General features: G+C 37.2%; 1 protein-coding gene across 1 annotated transcript in view; it reads left to right on the top strand.

The window, feature by feature from the left end:
• Positions 1–21,443, top strand: part of LOC115223674 (zinc phosphodiesterase ELAC protein 2) — a 37,750-nt gene that overhangs the window by 10,804 nt on the left and 5,503 nt on the right. Inside the window, exons 8-20 of the mRNA XM_036512539.1 lie at positions 2,361–2,419; positions 3,604–3,664; positions 5,185–5,236; positions 6,891–6,997; positions 7,143–7,201; positions 8,746–8,988; positions 9,590–9,708; positions 11,282–11,384; positions 11,753–11,894; positions 15,384–15,532; positions 17,863–17,953; positions 18,203–18,323; positions 20,973–21,051. Coding sequence (XP_036368432.1) covers positions 2,361–2,419; positions 3,604–3,664; positions 5,185–5,236; positions 6,891–6,997; positions 7,143–7,201; positions 8,746–8,988; positions 9,590–9,708; positions 11,282–11,384; positions 11,753–11,894; positions 15,384–15,532; positions 17,863–17,953; positions 18,203–18,323; positions 20,973–21,051 — 1,385 coding nt within the window. The remainder of the gene's footprint in view (positions 1–2,360; positions 2,420–3,603; positions 3,665–5,184; positions 5,237–6,890; positions 6,998–7,142; positions 7,202–8,745; positions 8,989–9,589; positions 9,709–11,281; positions 11,385–11,752; positions 11,895–15,383; positions 15,533–17,862; positions 17,954–18,202; positions 18,324–20,972; positions 21,052–21,443) is intronic.

Raw genomic sequence — 21,443 nt, 5'->3', positions numbered from 1 at the left:
TGATTGGCTGAATTGTTAGTATCTGTTCTATTTGTGTGCATTCTGAGTTTAAATTCCACATTCTCTCATTCAAAATATCGAGTGACATTTCTGTCAGAAGTTGTGACAGAAATGTAACGACAATGAAAAAGCCAACGGGTGAAAGGCGAAACTGACTTCACTGAGATTTGACTGTTCTGAGTTCAAATTCTTCTGCCTTTCATTTTTGATGTGAAGAAAATTATCATACAAAACTCTGGCAAGATGAAAGTAAAGTCAGCTCTTGTGGGATTTGAACTCAGGACATAAATTTAACCAAATATTACAAAGAATTTTATTCACTACTCTTCCAATTCTTCCAATTTACCTCTCTAATAATAATAATAATGATAATTTATTTTATTAGCCACAGGGGTATAGATGAGGGAGGCATCACAAGGATAGGGAACAATTTGTGTAGGGATTTACATAAAGGATGCAGGGAAAGAAATGCAAAAGGCAGTGAAATCTGGTAAAAGTATGCATAATATACAAAGTATGTCATAACATGAATGATGCAGTCCTCCTGGTACAGGAGAAACTCCAGCTAAGACCAATCAAGGAACCCCACAGATCCCGGATTACCCTGACCACCAAAAGTATGAACCCTCTCTCCTGCTCATCTACAGGTGTATATTTAGAGTAGGACCATTAACCATTTTTGCCACAGTCACCCATCTTTTCACAATTTAACTGGGAGATAGCACTTCCCTCTCCAATAATAATAATCCCGTCTATTAAAGGCACAAGGCCTGAAATTTGTGGGGAGGGGACTAGTCGATTACATTGACCCCCAGTGTGTAACTGGTACTTAATTTATCAACCTCGAAAGGAGGAAAAGCAAAATCGACTTCGATGGAATTTGAACTCAGAATGTAGAGGTGGATGAAATACCTATTTCTTTACTACCCACAAGGGGCTAAACACAGAGAGGACAAACAAGAACAGACAAATGGATTAAGTCGATTATATCAACCCCAGTGCACAACTGGTACTTATTTAATCAACCCTGGAAGGATGAAAGGCAAAGTCGACCTCTGCGGAATTTGAACTCAGAACGTAGCGGCAGACGAAATACCGCTAAGCATTTCGCCCGGCGTTCTAACAATTCTGCCAGCTCGCTGCCTTAATAATAATAATAATAATAATAATAATAATCCTTTGTATAGGTACAACCCTGGATTTTTGTGGGGTGAGGGACAGTCAATCGCATTGGCCCCAGTTCTTGACTGATACTTAATTTGACCCCCAAAAGGATGAAAGGCAAAATCAACCTTGGCAGAATTTGAACTCAGAATGTAGCGATGGGTGAAATACCACAAAACATTTTGCCCACCGTGCTAGCAATTCTGCCAGCTTGCTGCTTTAATAATAATAACAATAGTAATCCTTTCTACTAAAGGCACAAGGCCTGAAATTTTGGGGGAGTGGGTGAGTTGATTGCATTGACCCCTGTATTTTGAACTCAGAACATAGTGACGGTTGAAACACTGCTAAGCATTTCGCCTGCTCTGCTAATGATTTTGTCAGCTCATCTCCTTAATAGTTATAACAATAATGGTTTCTAATTTTGCCACAAGGGCAGCGATTTTGGGAGATGGGATGAGTCGATAACATCGATCCCAATGTTCGACTGGTACTTATTTTATCAACCCTGAAAGGATGAAAGGCAAAGTCAATCTTGGCAGAATTTGAACTCAGAACATAAAGACAGACAAACTACTGCTAAGAATTCAGACCAACATGCTAACGATTCTGTTAGCTCACAGCCTTAATAATAATAATAATATTATTTTTTTCTGCTATATGCACAAGGCCTGCAGTTTTGGGGGAGGAGGCTAGTCAATTACATTGACCCCAGTACTCAACTGGTACTTATTTTATTGACCCTGAAAGGATGAAGACAATGTTGGCCATTGTAGAATTTGAACTCAGAATGCAGAGAGCTGGAAGAAATGCTGCTAAGCATTTGGTTGGTGTTCTAATGAGACTGCCAGCTTTGCTGCTAAGCATTTGGTTGGTGTACTAATGAGTCTGCCAGCTTGCTGCTTTTAGATAAAAATAATAATAATGATGATGATATGATGATTGCCAGCCATAAATAGAATAGAATATATAGTTTGAGATTTTTAAATGAAATTAAAAGCTGTGAAGTATATATTTTCATAAGACAATAAACAATACAAGCAAAATGGAATAAATTAGCTTGTGGTTTACATTCTCCAAAAATGTAATACCACTCTATAAGTACTGATGCTTGCCACACCAACTTTGATTATGATTTTGCTATTAGATGTGAATGCTGTCACAAGAAAATTAACAAAAAGTTTCTTCATTTCCAGCCTCATCCTGCTCGGCGTCGATTGAATCTTGAGAAGTGTGTAGATCTTGGGGTTCCTGTGTAAGTACCAAATGGCTTTTGTTCTTTTCACCTTCATCCTTCTTTATGCAAAAGGTTCAAACTTAATCATGTTTATTGTCAGTATAGGAACTTTGCAACTGTTTTGAAATCCAACAAAGGCTGACTTTAAGAGTTTATTCCTCTGATGGTTGCTGTTTTAAATGGAGTAGCTTTGATCAGCTATGCTTAAGCAAACTCATTCAATAAGGAAGCAGGTGAAATGTTTTGGTATCAATGGATTTGTAGTTGAGACCAGCTCAGCGTTAATTTATTCTGCGAGCATATTGAACACATGCAGTATCTGACCCTTCCCTTCTTACATAGACAAGATGTTTGAGGGTCAGGGGATTAGTCAACACATCAGTCCCATTGCCTGACAAGAATTATAATTTGTTAGCCCCATAAGGATGAAAGGTAAAGTTGATCTCAGTGGTATTTGAACTGAGAATATAAAGAACCAGAACAAAGACTTCCATGTATTTTGTCCAATTTTCTAATGAAATAATAATAGTTTCAAATTTTGGCTCAAAGCCAGCAATTTCTGTGAGGGGATAAGTCTCTTACATTGACCCCGGTGCTCAACTGGTACATATTTTATTGGTCCTGAAAGAATGAAAGGTAAAGTTGACCTCAGCAGAATTTGAATTCAGTCCATGAAGATGGATGAAATGCTGCCAAGTACTTTGCCTGCCATGCTAATGATTCTGTCAGCTCTTTGCCTTACTACTACTACTTGTAATAATAATAATAAAGAGAACCACTACTGCTAATGAAGCAAAAACAAATCACTGCACATCCTGAAGGCACACAAAACTGCTTGATAGTACAGTGGAAGCATGCAATTAATCATTCAGTAATGTAGATTCATTCAGCTTTGCCATCCAAATATTAAATTTTTCTGGTTCGGCTGTCAAAAGTTCAATTATGATAATGTGCACCCCACCCACACATTCTTAAAATTATAAATAACCTCCTCCATTTGCTGAGGTGACTTACTCCAAGGTATATGCAGTCCTTCAGTAGAGTTAGATGTCTTAGCTACAGATGCAATGTTATCGTGATGTTAAACAAACCAATGTTGTTTCATATACTTTTGTTTGTTTCTTTTGCTTTAAACATGAAAAACCATTTTACTGAAGTGAAATTAAAATTCATTTATTTTCTCTCTTTCTCTATTTTTACAGAGGGCCACTTCTGGGAATTTTAAAGAATGAAACCTCTGTGACGCTAGATAATGGAACTGTGGTAAACATGATGCTTGAATAATTTCATTGTTATATGAAGCACAGTAGCTGCTGTTTTTTAGTTGTAGATCAACCCTAATCTTCTCTATTGATGGTCGAAATCTTCTCATTCTTATGATAACATAATTTGCATTTCAAGCTGCTGGAGTGACATGGATGTTCCCTTATTAGTTCAAAGAATAGTTATCAGGTTAAGTTGCCAGGAGTAATGACCATATTGTTTTGGCTTCAAAACAAACAATAGCCAAGTGGACTAATTTTATTTTCGTTCTGGTCAAACGTTGTAAAGTATCTAAATTTGCAGGATAAACATTAGATGTCAGTTTTTGGCTTTTATGGATGTAAACCTGACTGTGTGGTTAAGAAGCTCACTTGGCAACACTGTAAATTTGGGTTCAGTCCCACTGCATGGCACATTGGGCAAGTGTCTTCTACTATGGCACTGAGTGACTAATGCCTTAAGGGTGAATCTGTGTGAAAACCCTTCATATGTGTGTATATGTGTTCCACTACTGTTTAACTAATGTTGGTTTGTTTACATCTCCATAACTTTGTTTTCTCATATTTTATTCACTGTATACATTTATACAGAAACTCGTATATAAATATATACATTGTTTTTATTTTCTTTTAACATTGGCTCATGGTCACAAATTTTGTGGGAAAGAATTATTAATTGACGGCAATATTTGACTGGTACTTTTCACATTGACTGCAACCTTAAAAGGATGAAAGGCAAAGTTGAACTCAGAACATAAAAGGATCACAAATAAATGCAGCTGGCATTTTGTCCAAGGCTCTTTCACTTCTGCATTGAATCATCAAGTGATGTGAGACATTTTCAGTTCCAATTTGAAATGTTTCATACTGATAATGTCTCATATCATTTTATGCTGACAATTCTAGCTGGCATAGCTGTATAATTAAGAAATTAACTTTCATACTCATGGATAGTGGTTCAATCTCACTGTTCAGCACTTTGGACAAGTATCTTCTGCTATAGGCCCCAATACCTGGTAACTGAAATTGGTCACTGGAAATTGTACTGAAGCTCATTACATGTGTGTGTCTTCTTGTCAACTAGTGTTGCTTTGTATTATGACCCCATAACTTAATAGTTCAGTAAAAAGTAACTGATAGAATAAGTGCCAGACTTTAAAATAAGTACTGGGATCAATTTAATTGACTAAACCCCTCAAGATGGTATCCTAGCATAGTTGCAGTCCAATGACTGATTCAAGTAAAAGAAAGTAAAAAAAAAAAAGGTTTACTTATATTCACAATTTTATTCATATAACATTTTCATCATAAAATGAGGCCCCTTGTTATTGGATATTTGTATATATAATATTTATATATGTGGTTTAAAACATCCTGCTATACTAAGATTAACTTTCAAGTTGTTTTATATTGAGATTTTACAGGTAACAATCGGAGTTAGAGTATTGCCTCTAGAAATTATATCATTTAAGTATTTTGCCATTAATATTATTTGTTGAATTTATTAAAATTATTCATCAGATCCATCCTGATCAAGTACTTAGTGAAGTTGAGAAGCCATATCCTTTATTGGGTAAGTTGTTTGCTATTTATATAACTTGTGTACATCTGCCAGTAATAGAGATCTCAGCACTTTTTTATCATGTCTTGAAGGGACTTAAAAGACAGATGTTAAGTTCCTGATTAGCATGGCTTGGTCGAGTTTTCTGTGCAGTACATCATTAATTGTTATGATCTTTCATCAACTCTTCATTAGAGTCCCAATTGAGTTTGATCTTGTCACTCTTCCCAAGACCTCATCATACTTCCTCTTCTATTCCTAACAGCTCATGACATCTATTTTACCTGACCCTCACTGTTCATTCACATCCCATGTCTATACCAATACAACAATCTCTTTTTCACACATTGGCAGATGGCTTAAACACCCAATTACTCTCCTCATCCTCATGCAGGCCAATGCTACACATCAAACTGCTTGCATTATTTCTCTATAGCCTCTTCATGTTTTATCGTGTCTGTGCCCTGTCGCACCATGCACCATCATACTTCATACACATTTCATAGTTCTCCTTTCACAAAGGACCCTTTGTTGCCCACAGACAACTGTTCTAAACTTTGGCCAGATCTTCCTTCTTCTTTTTTTTTTATTGCATTCACCTCCAAAGCTGATTAAACAGTTATTGTGTGAATGCTTCAACTACGCTTCTGCACCTTTTGTGGAGCCATTGCTTTTCCTGAATACTTAGAATTGACTTCTGACTTCACATATTAAGTAAAGTGACTCCTCAGATGGAAGAGCTGTATTGTCTCTTTCACCAACTAAGCACTTTGGTCTTTGTTGTGTTGATATCTAGGCAGGATTTTTATGTAACTCTCTCTCCGATTTTATTATAAGAACCAAGTCATCAACATACAAAAATTGTCCACTGACAACCAAGCCTGACCTTAAGGTCTCAAAGGAATGAAAAATTTTGGATACTGAGAACAGTGTAAAGATAAGACCCTACTTAAGTTAAATCCCTAAACTCATTGCCAAGCCTTGAAATAAAAATAATAAAAAAATATATCTTTGACATTATGAACCCTGGTGGAATTTTCAACCACTTGATTGGGCCTGATCTCTCTGATCATCATCATTGTAAACAGCATAATAATAATAATAATAATGATATAATAATAATAATAATCCTTTCTATTATAAACACAAGGTCTGAAATTTTGTGGGAGAGGACTAGTTGATTACATCGACCCCAGTGTTTCACTGGTCCTTAATTTATCAACTCCAAAAGGATCAACAGCAAAGTTGATCTCGGTGAAGTTTCAACTCAGAATGTAAAAATGGACAAAATGCTGCTAAGCATTTTGCCTGGCGTGCTAACGATTCTGCCATCTTAATAAGAATAATGTCAACAATAGATGACAACAATAGAATTTATTCATATTTGTTATTATAAGGAATAATTCATATTTTAAACGGCAAAAAAGCGGGCAGCAATGTGAGTGACAACAACGAAAAAGTCAAAAGTGACCAAACTGAACAAACGAATGGAAAAGGTTTTTTGGTGCACACGACAAAAGCGGTTTATAATAAACCAAGAGTTTGCAAGTAGCGTCCGCGGACCTTTAGGGTACGTCAAAAATTTAAGGTAAAACGTTTGGGGTGGTAGTTATAAATCTTTTTTTTTGTTTTTTAATATTGATATATATTTTTTTTTTACCCTCAGTTCTTGAATGCCCTAATATTGACTACTTGGATGCTCTTTTATCAAGTGAGTCCCTTGCTTCATTGCAAGTTGAGAATGATGACCAGCACCTACCTGCTGATGTTGTGGTGCATATGTCTAGTGTTGGAAGTAATTCACATCCCAAATACCAAATGCCCTAATATTGACTACTTGGATGCTCTTTTATCAAGTGAGTCCCTTGCTTCATTGCAAGTTGAGAATGATGACCAGCACCTACCTGCTGATGTTGTGGTGCATATGTCTAGTGTGGAAGTAATTTCACATCCCAAATACCAAAAATGGATGAAAAGGTATGGAAACAAAAGAAATCCTCCATTTGTTTATCATAGTAAGCATTGCTTCAAGCATTCATTGTTTCACAGGCTGTGCTCCATTTTCGTTTTTTGATAATAAATATTAATAGCACTTTCATTTATGTCATTTTATTATGTGACAACCCGAAATAATTTTGTTTTTGAATAGCAACGGTTAGGCTCAGTGACGATAAGGTTGAAGTGTTATACTTCTGTCTTTGCTACTGGACTGTTACTAGCTACTTCAGACTTCCAGTATAGCTATTACAATGTGTATCTGTGTAAGGCATGTAACACTATGCTGCATAGTTTATGTTGTTTGGTTGACAACAAGTTCCTATTTTCTGTCCAATTATGAAGACAATTGTTGCACCAATATGCTGTTGTCAAAATTTCTCCCACCCATGTTCACATGGAAAATGGATATATAGCTGAGAAAAAAACTGTCTTTTGCTATTAGGGTAAGCATTCTGGCAATTTTGCTGGATGCACACTTGGTTGTAGTGAAACAGTAGAATCTGAGAAAACAAGTGATTTTGTCAGCAAATAGTAAATACAAAAGGCCATGTCTCCTTCATGCCATGCATTACCATTTTAACCCTTTTCTTGCCATGTTTTTATTGAGAAACATGTCACTTTAAAGCAGGAAGTTTGTATCACAAAACCAGGAGCAGTCTCAGGCAGGTTGGTTGGGGTAACAAAGAATAAATGTATAGAAAGACAGGACGGTCATAATTGATTCCAATTTGATCATAGGTTTTGCACGACCAGAGCTGACTTGAGCTACACAGCAATACCAACAACTTGCATAGTTTCTGTCTACCAAATTTTACTCATAAAGTATTGGCTGACTCAAAGCTATAATAGAAGACACTTGCCCAAGGTGCCATCCAGTGGGGTTGAATTCAAGGCCACATGGTTGTGAAGAGAACTAAATAAATCAGCCATTCCTTGGCCTCTGTACAACTGCATCTGCCCCTATCCATGCCTATATAAATGCATGTGATGCCAGCATAGCTGTGTGCTTAAGAAATTTGCTTATATCCTCATGGATTACCAATTCCACTCACAATGTGTCTGAATATTCATATTCTCTTCTTTAGACAAATTCTATAGTGTTTTGTTGACTTTCTCTTTTAATTATCCTGCAGCTCTGCGCATTTGAGGTGGAATAAAAATAAATCCCTTTTATGTGGAAAAGATAAGGGCTAGTGACTGGAAGAGCATGTGAACATGAAAAAAATTTAGGAATATATATAATGTATGATGGTAAAAGATATAAATATTAGCCAAAAATACTTGTTAAACTTTCAATGCTGTTAAACTATACTTTCAAGCCAAAAAAGCCTTGTGTGAGTGGTATTTCTTATGCCTGAGTTGCACAGAAGCCTCTTCTCACTTTGGCCATCATAAATGCAGTCTCTGATTGACCTGAAGGAAACCTGTTCACCAATGGTGCTACTATTCAAACAAAAGCATGATATGAAATAATTATAAAATATTCATGTACCACAAGGTTTTTGTCATCCATATCTTTTCAGGTTTCCCAACAGCACAAGCCATCTAATTGTGAATGAAAGCACCAGCTCTGTGGCTAACTTTGGTTCTTACAAAATTCAGGCAATGTTGAATTTACTGAGTCCCAGTATCTTTCCATTGCTTTATCACCAACGACCTGAGAACTCAAAGGCAATAACAGTAAATGACACTGCTTCAGAAGACAATGTACAGCTGGCCAGTACTAATCTGAAATTTTTTGTACGACCACGGAAAGGGTTCAATTAGTTAGTAATCAATTCTCTTTAGCCTTTTTCACACTTTCTTCCTTTGTTCACTTTTGTTTTAAATCCTTTTTGCCCCCTTCTCTTTCCATTTCTCTATTTCCCTCATTTACTTCTTTGCTCTTCAGCCTTTGCCTTCATTTCTCTCTCTCCTCTTTATCTTCTATCTGCTTCTTGCCACTTCTGCCTCCTGTTTTCACTCATCTTTGCTCTTCCTTCTACTCTTTTACTGGATTACTACATCATCCCAAAAGGCTTTACTTAACCATAGCAACCTAAGTTGCTTAGCCCAATACTTAGTTCACTGATCTTTCTCTTTATCAAATGATTCAGTTTTATATTTTGATGTAAAAGGATGCAACTTCACCTCCCCCCCCTCCACACACACACTCAATCAGACAAGCAATTGTCTTTCTGTAGATTGCAACTAGCAATATTCCACTTGCAAGGCATTGGTTTACTTGAAGCTATAGTAGAAGATACTTGCCTGAGGAACTTTGCATTGGGATTGAACCCAGAACCACAAAGTCACATGGTGGACTTCTTAACCATGCCTGTGCCTGGCGTTTTAATTTTGATTCTATTTTTTCATGTTTGATTTCAGTGACCAATGTTTAGAGTTGAATAATGGTGAGTTTATAAGAGAGGCTTGGAAAATGAAAGGCTTTGAAAAACAACTTCAAGAATTCCATGTAAGAGTTAAAGAACATTCACAGAATCTTGGTGAGTCCAAACATTTTTGATTCTTTTTATTTGTAGACAACTTATTGAGTGATTGTATTCAAATACAATGCACTCCGTCTTTGATACAATAAAGTGGCTGATAAGAAGGACATTCTAGCAAGAAAACCTTGCCACCCTTCCAGAAAAAAAAAGTGTATGACATACTATAAAGTTTCAGTAATTTTTCTCTGTTGCCATTTGTGCCTGATGAAGAACTGAGATGCCATGAGAAGCATCAAACTTGTACAAGATTGGGAAAAAGAATGTTAAATGATGATTTTAAAAGCTTTTATGGAGAAATGCTGTAAACTGGTGATTATGTTAGTGTATTAGCTCCTTTGTGATGGGATTTTTAATGAAATACAACTGTCTATATGTTTCAGTTAGTTTTGGAAATTCTCAAGGAAGTTGGTGGACTGCTGCTAATGGACTGGTACAAGTAAAAGACCTGTGGTGTTTAGATACAAATCTTTATGTTCTGAGTTCGAATATTGCTATGATTGCATTTTATGGATCTGTTCCCTTTTTGTTAACTTCCTTGAGTTACTAGAATCAAATACCAGTTATATCAATTTACTATTCTTCTGAAGTATCCTAGTGATGAATGAAATTACTGGAAGCGGCAACAGCAAGACAAGAATTGAGTGGATTTAGGGAAATATAACTTTTTTGCATTATTAGCGTTTTGAACATAATTAAAAAAAAAATTATGTAAAAATGAAGTTTTGCACCCTAGAATGACGGGTAGTTTCACATTGAGGATAGATACACAAGTTATGAGAGGGGAATTAATTATATCTGAAGGATGGTTGATTAAATTAACTGTTATTGATCTTGGAAGTGAGAGGAGCAAGCTTAGTAGGGTTTGAACTGAAAACTTAACATAACCAATACAGCCAAACACCAATTTCTGTGGCACTTTACTGATATTGTCGTTCATCACCAGCCTTGAAATGATGCAATAATTATTCCATTTTGAAGAGTCTTTTAAAAAACTGAATAACCCGAATGTGCTACAAAAAGGGTTCTGATGTTGTGCAGAGCAGGGCCCAAAATTCTTTTGCTCAAGAAATAATGCATAGCAAGAGAAACAACCTCTGGGTGTCAACCCATCAGCTTAGTAATTGAATTATGGTGTAATATTCTGGTTATGTTCTGCCTCTTTCTTTGTTCTTCCATCATTTGATAGGTTTTTCTTCTTAAACGTGCCCAGTGTTCACTCATCTTATTTACCAAGTAAACTTGAGAGGAAAGAGAGTTTTAGTTGCTGACCAACAGACCATAAAACCCATTTTCTACTTTAAACTTTATCAAAGTAACTCCTCAGCTGATGCTGACCACCATTAGATATCTTGTTGCTACTGTTGTTTAGACCCCAGGTTGGCCCTGATCCAGCACACCTCTCCTCATAGGAGTTTCATCTGTGACTATCCGTTTTACTTCATTTTTTTAATTATTATTTTGCTCCAACTCAAGCTCTGATTGAATTTTATTTTATTGTATTTTTTACTTTTGCTACAAGTTGTTAAATTAACAGCAAACATGCAATAAGTTTTTCTTTTTCTCATTTCAGAGGAACCTATGACATCCAAAGGTCCTGAAATTTTGTTCTTAGGAACTGGTTCTTCGGTTCCAAGTAAACGGAGAAATGTTAGTGGTATCCTGGTTCAGATAGAGTAAGTGCCATTGCAGCTGTTCATTCCTAGAATATCAGCTTTCTTTTTAAGGGAAGCCTGAGAGACAATGCAAGCAGAGAGAGAGAGACAGACAGATTAACAGTGGACAAAACCTTAATTGCCAATCATGGTTAGCTTTTGTTTGTAGTGCTGTCGTTCCACTGGTTGGAATCTACCCAATGCAAACTCAGTGAACATTGACACACACACACACACTATTGCCTTGACCTTATTCTAGTTTTGCTGTTCATTTTATTATGTATTCTATTCACTGAGGTAAAAATGCATTTTAAATGATAAGTTGTGAACAAATCTACCCTTCATCATTATTTTTTCACTCTCTCCCAATCTTTTTATTTTGTTTACAGGCCAGACAACTACGTATTGTTAGACTGTGGAGAAGGAACTGCTGGTCAACTTTATCGGCATTATGGTGAAGAAAATTCTGCCCACATCCTACGCAATCTGAAAGCCATTTTCATTTCTCATATGCATGCTGATCACCACATGGTATGTTGCTTCAAGAGAATTTCTTGATAGTTTCTCTTATTAGTCGTGATAATGGTTTTTTTGTTTATGTTACCATAACCTTCATACTTCTCTCGTCTTGACTTTTTCAAGAAAATCTATGATTCTTATACTTGTCTTTTGCTAACCACATTGTTTCTTATAACAAATATTAATCAAAACAACCATTCTTAGGTTGTAATGAATTCATTAAGCAGTAGTACCAGGTCTTGAGCCACACATAACTGCAGTTGAAGAAGTTTTGTGGTTTGGGACTAAGAAACAAGAACCAAGCACTCTTTTGTGCAAGGAACAATGTTTCACCTAATTTTAGAATGATCTTCCTCAAAAATGATAATTGATAAATAATGTGTGATCATCTTTTTTGAACAATTCACTGGCAATTTTCTACTGTTGTGAGGTAATAGGATTATGAAGGTAGAATAAGAAAATGCACAGCAGTTGGTGCAATAGAAAGGGACCAATGCATTTGAGAAGCAGATAACATCATCAACAATTAGGTAAGCATAGTTGTGCCTATGCTAGAGGTGGCATTGCAGCATTGTAGGAATACATTTCACAGATGTTTTGGAATTTTATGTTAATAACGGTGAAGATTGTACATTTGGATTTTCAATAGTAAAAGTATCAGAATTTTTTTTTTCTTCAGTTTCAGAATAGTTAAAATTTAGTGATATTATTGATTTATTTATTTTTTAATAATTTAATTGGAGAAAGACAATTTGGACTTTGAGGAAATAATCAGAGTAATATTTTCGAGTCTTTTCACACCAATGTTAAGTGATTCTGATTAGATCATTTAAGATTGGTTGCCTGTGGCAATTCCTCTGTTCATAGAACTAAATCTGTAGTAGAATTACAAAAGAAATACCAAGTAATCAAAGGGCCTTAAAGTTAACTTAAGACTAAAGTTCTGGTTAGTAGGGAAACAGACAGGACGCTAATCCCTTCAGATAAATGGATGTTTGGTATGTAGAAAAGGTACAGGTAGATATTCCGTATGGTGTTTTCAGTGAAAACAGTGGATACATAAGAGTTGCAGTAGAATCATTGGCTGCTTAACAGAGAACTTTGTGGTAGAAGCATTGAAACAATAAACACCAAGAACACAAAGGAAATAAATTTTCTCAAAAACCCAAGAAGATCCTTCGAAGTAGTTGAGAGTTTCTTTTACCTTGATAACCTAATTAACGATGGAAGAGGATGTTATGACAGATATACTTCCAGAATGAGAACCAAGTGGAAAAATTCAGGAAGCTGTTAACTCTGTTGGTAACAAAGTCTGTTTCTCAGACCGAAAGGCAGATTGTATTATGCTTATGTATGAACAGCAATGCTACATGTTAAGAAGCTGTGAATGCAGAGGAAATGCAAAGACTAGAAAGAAATGAAGCTAACCTGTTCTGCTACATGTGCAGTGTCAGTGTGCATGTGCAAATGCTGAGATAAAAATTGGGCATAAGAGTCATTAGGTGTAGTGTATATATGGTCGTGTGGTGTGGATGGAAGAGGATAGGTGTATAAAGAAGTGTCATTTGCTAAATGGATATAGCTTGTGGAAGTGAGAAATTCAGGGAGACATGGAAGAAAGTAGTAAAGGCCAATCTGAAGATGTTGAGCCTCATGAAGGTGATGAGAAACAACTGAGATGATTGGTGACATGCTGTGCTCAAGAAGACGCATCCGTCTCAGCAAAAATGAGGCCCTTAAAGCATGTCATTTAGGTCTGTGCTCCTCCACCTAATCTGTCTTTATGAAACCTTCCCACTCAACTCATCCTTTTATGACTCTTCCAACTGGTTGGTGTTAGGAAGGCCATCCAGCCACAGAAACCATGTCAAAGCAGGTATTGCCATTTGATGTTATCCTTTGGCTTGTCACACCTTGTTGAATCATCCAACCCACACCAGCATGGAAGACTGAAGATGCACGCATTAAATAACGATGATGAGAATTTATCAGTTCTGAACAGGAGTGAAATGACTGCATAGTTAATGATTTCATTGGTGCTTTTGTTAGTGATGTGCCCCGTACAAGAAAACCTTTCAACTTCGAGGCAAAGTCCATTGAGTATTTTCCTCAACTTTTCCTTGGGGAAATTTCTGTCTGGATGAGCAAAGAGGCCTGAAGGTTTGTGCAGCATCAATAGGTCGACATCACCTTCAGTTTATCAATGGAGGAGATGAAAGCATATCTGGGACTGTTTTTTCTGATGCTAGATGTGCAGCTTCCAAGTTACATAGACTACTGAGATAAATTCAGCTGTAAGACAGGAATTCAGTGCCCAAGAATCAGTATCACCTGCATATAATTGACACACCTTTATTCAACTGAGCAGTTGACAAGTAAAAATGAACAAGAACTATTGAAAAACCACATTGGGATTGGGAGATTTCTAGGGAGAAGGCAACACCATAGGAATTTCAGAGTTAAATGTTGATTTGTAAGAGAGAAGTTGTCATTGGGTAAATCAATTCCAGTATTTGATCATTACTTATTTTTATTTATCAGTGAAGTTGACTAATTTACAGGAATGGATGATTAAGCTGATTCCTTTATTTGACTGCTATTTTATTTTATTCATTACTGAAAGGTGAAAAAAGCAAAAGTCAACTCAGGTGACATTTGATCTGGAAATGAGACAAAACTAAATAATTCTGTTTATTTGGTCCAACACTCAACTGATTCTCTCAACTCCTATTAATAATAATATTTTTCTGATATCTGGAGATTTATAGTGAAAGGAATGTGGTGGGGTTTACAGTTGATTAAATCAATCACGATACATAGCTGAAGAGAGAACGTGGGATAAAAGGCAAAGACTACTCAGGTATGGTTTTAACTCAGAATACAGAGGGGTTGAAACGAAATACTGCTGGATATTTAGACTAACAAAAACCACAAACAATGAATTTCAGAGGATGATGGATTTGGAGCTAGTGATGGATGTTGTGAAAGGAGATGGCAGGATCATATGCTGGGGAAAGACGGCAGTGATTGAGAAGAGTGATGGAAATAAATGCTGAATGTAGTTGTATAGGAAAGGGAAGAGCAAGAAAGATATGACTGAGGGTGAGGTGGTAAAAAACTGAGGGTAAATGGGTTTTTTGTCAGTAGGGAAGGTAGAGAGTAGAGCAAAATGGAGGAGACTGTGATGAGCTGCTGCAAAGGGAACCACCTTTGCTGTTTGGTGTGAAAAAATGACCTTAAAATGCTTATTATTGTAAACTTATCTTCAACTCCTTTCTCTAGTAAAGTCAACTTTACCGTTTGTATTTCTGAGAGTGGTGAGGCAATAAAATGTTGGACCAGTTAAATATTGGAGTTGACATAATCAATTATAACCCTTCCCCAAAATTTATGGTTGTAATAAATTAATTATCCAGGTTCTTACTTTTGATTTGATTTTTAAACTGACAATATTTGATATTCTATTCTTTTTTTTTTTCTTCTTTTTTTCTGCATCCTTAGGGCTTGTTTGGTATTCTACGTGATCGTCAAAAATATATCAAAAATTGTAAAGAAACTGTAAATCCTGTTCTGCTGCTTTCACCTGTTCAGATTAGACGTTGGTTAAATTTCTACATGTCAAACATTGAGAACTTACAGCAGGCTGTAAAGTAAGTATTTTATACATAGAGTGTAGTATCGTTATACTAACATTGAGAGGAATAACCGCAGGCTGAGTCTGACTGTTAGCTGTTGCCTAGTTTAACTTTACCACCTGTCCCTTGGGTACATTCAGTTGAATTCACTCTTCATCAAGTATTCAGAATATGTTTGTGTTATTAGAGTTTGAAGAGCTTTCCCCACTTCTTGCACCAGTAACAAAGGCTCTATAAAAAGCTGAAGGACACTGCCCATCTTCCTCTAGCTCAGATAAGAAAAAAAAGCTTTAAGAGGGTTCCACAAAGTGAGAAATCACACTACTGTAATCTGTGACAGCAGTTTAACACCAGCAAGTTTTAATAGCTTGCAATAAAATTTGACACTTGCAAGTTCTGAGATTGAGTTGAGTTTATTTTCCTCATTGAATGGTAAACATAGACTTACAGGGCAGACATGATTAAACCATTTGAACTGGGCAGAACAGTTGGAAATCTGATTCTGTTACTTTTCTAAAGACAGCCACATTAGAAACAAGATAATGCTTAGAATTATACAAGGAAATTGCACGGGCATGGTGGAGAGTTATAGCCCAACTAACTAGGGAGATAGTTAACTTAGATAAGATGCATTTAGTTTTGTACCAGGGAGAAGCACCACTGATGCTATATTTCTGGTAAGACAACTTCAGGAGAAATACATAACCAAAGATAAACCTCTTTACTTGGCCTTCGTTGACTTGGAGAAAGCCTTTGACAGGGTCCCCTGATCCTTTATCTGGTGGTCAATGTAGAAACTAGGGATACATGAGTGGTTGGTGAGAGTTGTACAAGCTATGTATGGAGATGCTACCAGTAAGGTGATGGTTGGTAATGAGTACAGCGAAGAATTTAGGGTACAAGTAGGGAATTCACCAAGGATCAGTGCTAAGCCCCCTCTTGTTCATTATAGTCCTTCAGGCAGTAACTGAGGAATTCAAGACAGGCTGCCCCTGGGAGCTCCTCTGTTCTGATGACCTTGTTCTTATAGCTGAATCACTACCAGAACTAGGGAAGAAGTTCTAGGTATGGAAGCAAGGTCTAGAATTGAAGGGCCTTAGATCTTCAAACCATGAGCCTCACAGAGGCAATGACTAGTGACCGAGCCTTTTGGTGATATGCTATGCTTCAGAAGACCTGTCAAGCCAAGTGAAATCATAGTCATGGCCGATGCTGGTGTCACGTAACTGGCACCCATGCCGATGGTATGTAAAGAGCACCTTCTGAGCATTGGGCCTCACTGAGGCAATGATCAAGACTTTGGCATTATGTCGTGCTTGAGAAGAAGACCCATCAAGCTGAGCAAAATCGCAGTCATGGCAGATACTGGTGTCATACAAATGGCACCCATACCAGTGGCACGTAAAAGTACTCATTACACTCTTGGAGTGGTTGGCGTTAGGAAGGGCATCCAGCCATAGAAACCAATGCCAAATTAGGCTGGAGTCTTGTGCAACTCCTCAGCTTACCAGCCCCTGTCAAACCATCTAACCCATGCCAGCATGGACAACGGATGTTAAATGATGATGATGATAGTTGTGCAGTTAAGAAATTTGGTTCAGTAACATGTATTTCTGGAATCAATTCCATTGTGTCACTTTGGACCAGTGTCTTCTGCCATTGCCTGAGGTTGATTATTAACTTTTGAGTAGGATTTATTTGACAAAAAAAAGCCATTTCGGAAACTCTTTCTGTGTGTGTGTGTGTGTGTGTGTGTGTGTGTGACCTACTCTACTATAATGCAATGCATGTGGTACATCAAAATGCCACATGCACATGTAAAATGCTACCTCTTCTCTCATTTGGAGTCTTGATCTTGCCAAACTGCTGTATGTCATCATTATCATCATCATGAGAACTTATGATGAGGCACTGAAGAGGAAACCATAAAATCAGTAATCATTGAATGAAGTTCAAAGGATTAGGGGAAATATTAACTTGCATGAAAAGGATTAGGGGAAATATTAACTTGCATGAAAAGGATTAGGGGAAATATTAACTTGCCTGAAAAGGATTAGGGGAAATATTAACTTGCATGAAAAGGATTAGGGGAAATATTAACTTGCATGAAAAGGATTAGGGGAAATATTAACTTGCATGAAAAGGATTAGGGGAAATATTAACTTGCATGAAAAGGATTAGGGGAAATATTAACTTGCCTGAAAATAGATGAAGTTTGGGAAGAGGAAGAGGATACAATTAGAAAAAAAATCTCAGCTCAATTTTGACTGATCCATTGAAGCATGGAGAAGTGGATGTTAAAACAATTCTATATTCACATGAGCTGTTTTTGTCTTCACTTCCAGATTAATTCCTCTGCAGAGTATATTACCTCATCAATCAGAAGTGAATAGAGAAATGCTCACAGAAGTTCTAAATGCCTTACAATTGTCAAAGGTAAGAATTGTTACTACTACTACTACTACTACTTTTGTTACTTGTGAATAATGTATATTGGTATCTGATTCATGACTCTGTGTCTGTCGTGGCATATGCCTCTTGAATCTGTGTGCTTCCCTGGTTTTAGTATGTGCAATGGTCCTTTTGTGCCATTCTTGGTGACAATGTAGTCTATATGTGTAAACGTACAATGCTGTATGAACTGACATTTTTTAATCCCTTTAGGTTTTCTTTTGTTTTTTTTAGTTTGTCCCTGTTGAGGTTGACCACTGTAAAAATGCATTTGGAGTAGTTTTAGCTCATACCTCTAACTGGTCAGTGGTCTATTCTGGAGACACAATGCCCTGTGAACGGCTCATTAATGCTGGTTAGTTACTTATTTCTATCTCTTATAAGCATGGCTGTGTGGTAAAGAAGTTTGCTTCCCAATCACTTGGTTTCAAGTTCAGTACCACTCTATGGCACTTTGGACAAGTGTCTTCTACATAACTCTGGGCTATCAAATCCACTCTTATGAGTGGATTTGGTAGATAGAAACTGAAATATAAATATATAATCAATGTCATCCTATAAAGAATGTTTTCTATGCTGGCATAGGCTGAACGTTTTGATAGGGTCTGGTGTGCCCTGGGGCCATGTCGAGCTCCAGTGTCATCTTTAGCATTGTTTCCCTGTATGATGCACTTTGCAATGCTAACCACTTTACAGAATGTACTGGGTGCTTTTTTATTGAGCAACCAGCTCTAGTGAGATCCCTAAGTAACGTGCAAGACAAAGCCCCGTCATGTAAGTGGCGGTGGGGTAGTATTTAAGAGGAATGGTGGGTTTATGCCAAGTGTTGAGAGACTGAAATATGGTAGAGTAACAAGCGCAACTGTTTTGTTATAGAGGAGATACATGGCTACGCCACATTAGATTTATAGAGAGTGGGTGGGAAAATGGGTGGAAAGGAGGCAGAGATAGTGGTGACAAGATAACAGAACATCTTGAGATAAAAGAAGATGAGTATAAGAGAAGATAGAGACAATGGCTGGTGGTGGTGGTGGTGGTGGTGGGAGTAGTTTCATAGGAGTGTGAGGGGAGAGTATGAGATGGTTAGGTGTAAGTGAAAGTTGTGAATGATGAACAAGGGTAGAGATACAGTTGATGGGTAGCACGAATATGGAGAGAGGGTAAGGTAGGAAAGATAGGAATGGCTCAGAGTAGGAGAATAGATTATAAAATAGGGGGATGATGTGTAGGAGTAGCAGGAGGAGGGGTGGAATGGTATGATAGCTAATATGAATGTGTGTTGAGAATGATAACAGAAATGAGAGGTGTTTAGATGGAGTGTGGCAGAGGAGAGAGTGTGATGTTTGAAAGCCTAGAAAGAGGATTGGTGGAAATAATGTGAATCAGAGATGGAAATGGTTCCAGCAAAGAAGTTCAAAGAAAGGTAGTGAGGCTGTAATATATGCCAGTTCTGCTCTTGAGTGATTGCTGCAGGTGGGTAGAGCTATAGATAGAACAGGGATTGAAATGTGGGAAATGCTTGACAGAACAGAATGAGTGGAGGGGCAGGGCCCTGTACATAAAAGCATAACCCAAGTAGCTTTAGGACATCATTTTCTGTTGAGAGGAACTGGCCTTCTTGAACACAGTAAATCACCATCATGTTGATTCTTTATCATCTCCACCATGAGATCAGTCTTTACTAATAGCATTTTGAGATCAGCCTTTAGTACGATGTCTAATGTCTTCCAGGGACTCCCTTTCCATAAGTTCTATTTACTTTCAGGAACCTGCACTTCTTTATGCAGCTGTTCTCATCCATATGCGATGGCAATCCCTCAAGGTCGAGGATGATGGTCTTCGCGCAGATTTACTGGTGAGTCTGTAGGTGACCGATAAGACCAATTCTTGCTTGAAAAGACCGGTCGCAGTGCGGACATCTAGTGGTTGTTGTTGGCGCTCCTTCCGTCGTCGTCTTTTCTCCTCCAGCTCTGCAGACCTTTTCGACTCTCTAGTCTTTGCATGTCCTCTGCATTTTTACTGCCATACAAGGATCATACAATCTGCCTTTTACTTTATGAGAAAGACTTTTTTGTTGCCAAGAGAGGTAATAGTGCTGTGAACTTTCTCCATCCTTTTCTGATTTTAGTAACTATACTTTCAGAATGTCCTCATCCATTGCTAATTTAGTCCCAGGTAGCAGAAACTATCTACTGCCTCGCAGGAACCTCCAGGGCATTTGAGAAAGTCAGTTTCCCCATCTTTCACATACAAACACTACTTTTTCAGTTAACCATTCCATAATTCCACTGTATCTCTCGTGTGTTGATAGCTTGCACTTGGTACACTCTATGGAATTCCTGCCTACATCTTTTCTACATATCATGTAGGGGCATTTACCTGAAGGGTGGTTGGCATCAGGAAGGGTATCTGGCTGTAAATAATATGCCTGAAAAAATTCTGTTTGACCCATGCAGCCATGGAAAATCGGATATTAAAGCAATGATGTTGAGGAGGTTACATATATGCTTTGGCTTAATCACCGGTTCATTGCACCTGTGATATCAAGAGTGACAAGAGTATGTATAACTCAGTGCAGAACAAATATTGCAAAGCATTCATTTAGAGAACAATCATCTTTTTTTTTTTGGTGTTGATGGAGCGTTCCTCACTCATATTTGCAACTTTTATTGATGTATATTCATTGGCAAAAGCATCTAAGAAACTGATTAAAATAAATTATAGTTGGTTACACACACACACACACTTTATATACAAGAGGTTTCTGCACAGTTTCCATCTACCAAATTCCACTCAAGACTACAGTACAGAAGCTGTAGCCCAGTGTACTGTGCAATGGGATTGAACCAGTGTCATATAGTTGTGAAGCAAACTTCTTAACCATTCGGTCTTACTGACCCCCCCCACTTCTCAGGTTCGATTTGACGGCTCTAAACAGTAGTAGCAACAACAACAACAGGCATGACATTTTCACTAAAAATGAATAACTATTTTCTTCTTTCAGGTCAAAACTGTGATCTACTTATACATGAAGCTACAATGGAAGATGACTTGGAAGAAGAAGCCAAGATCAAAACCCACAGGTGAGAAGAGCATCTTTGATAAATGTTTTAAATATTGTCCTTTAGAAACGAAAACAATACAAGTTGTAAAAAGATTAATAATACAGGTCAATGGTTGGTACTATCAGCTGGCTTTCATTGTTTCAAGGTTAGGACCCCTTCAGAAAATCTACAGAGAAAATGTGCTGAAGTCATAAAATGTAACAGTACTAACCATCAATTTGTATTATTAACTCTTTAAAACTTGCATTGTTTTGGGTTTAAAAATAAAACAATATTCAAAGCGTCTCTATTAAATTTCTGCTCTATTTGCAATCGCCTTTAGGATGCATTTGAAGAATATAGACTGACTGCAATGCATGACTATTACTTTGTAAATCCTTGAAGGATAACAGGCGAATTTGACCTTTGGA

Source organism: Octopus sinensis, linkage group LG23 (assembly GCF_006345805.1).
Source record: "Octopus sinensis linkage group LG23, ASM634580v1, whole genome shotgun sequence".
In the NCBI taxonomy this organism is placed as follows: domain Eukaryota; kingdom Metazoa; phylum Mollusca; class Cephalopoda; order Octopoda; family Octopodidae; genus Octopus; species Octopus sinensis.
Note: the sequence above shows the minus strand (reverse complement) of the source record. Positions and strands in the feature narration are given on the sequence as shown.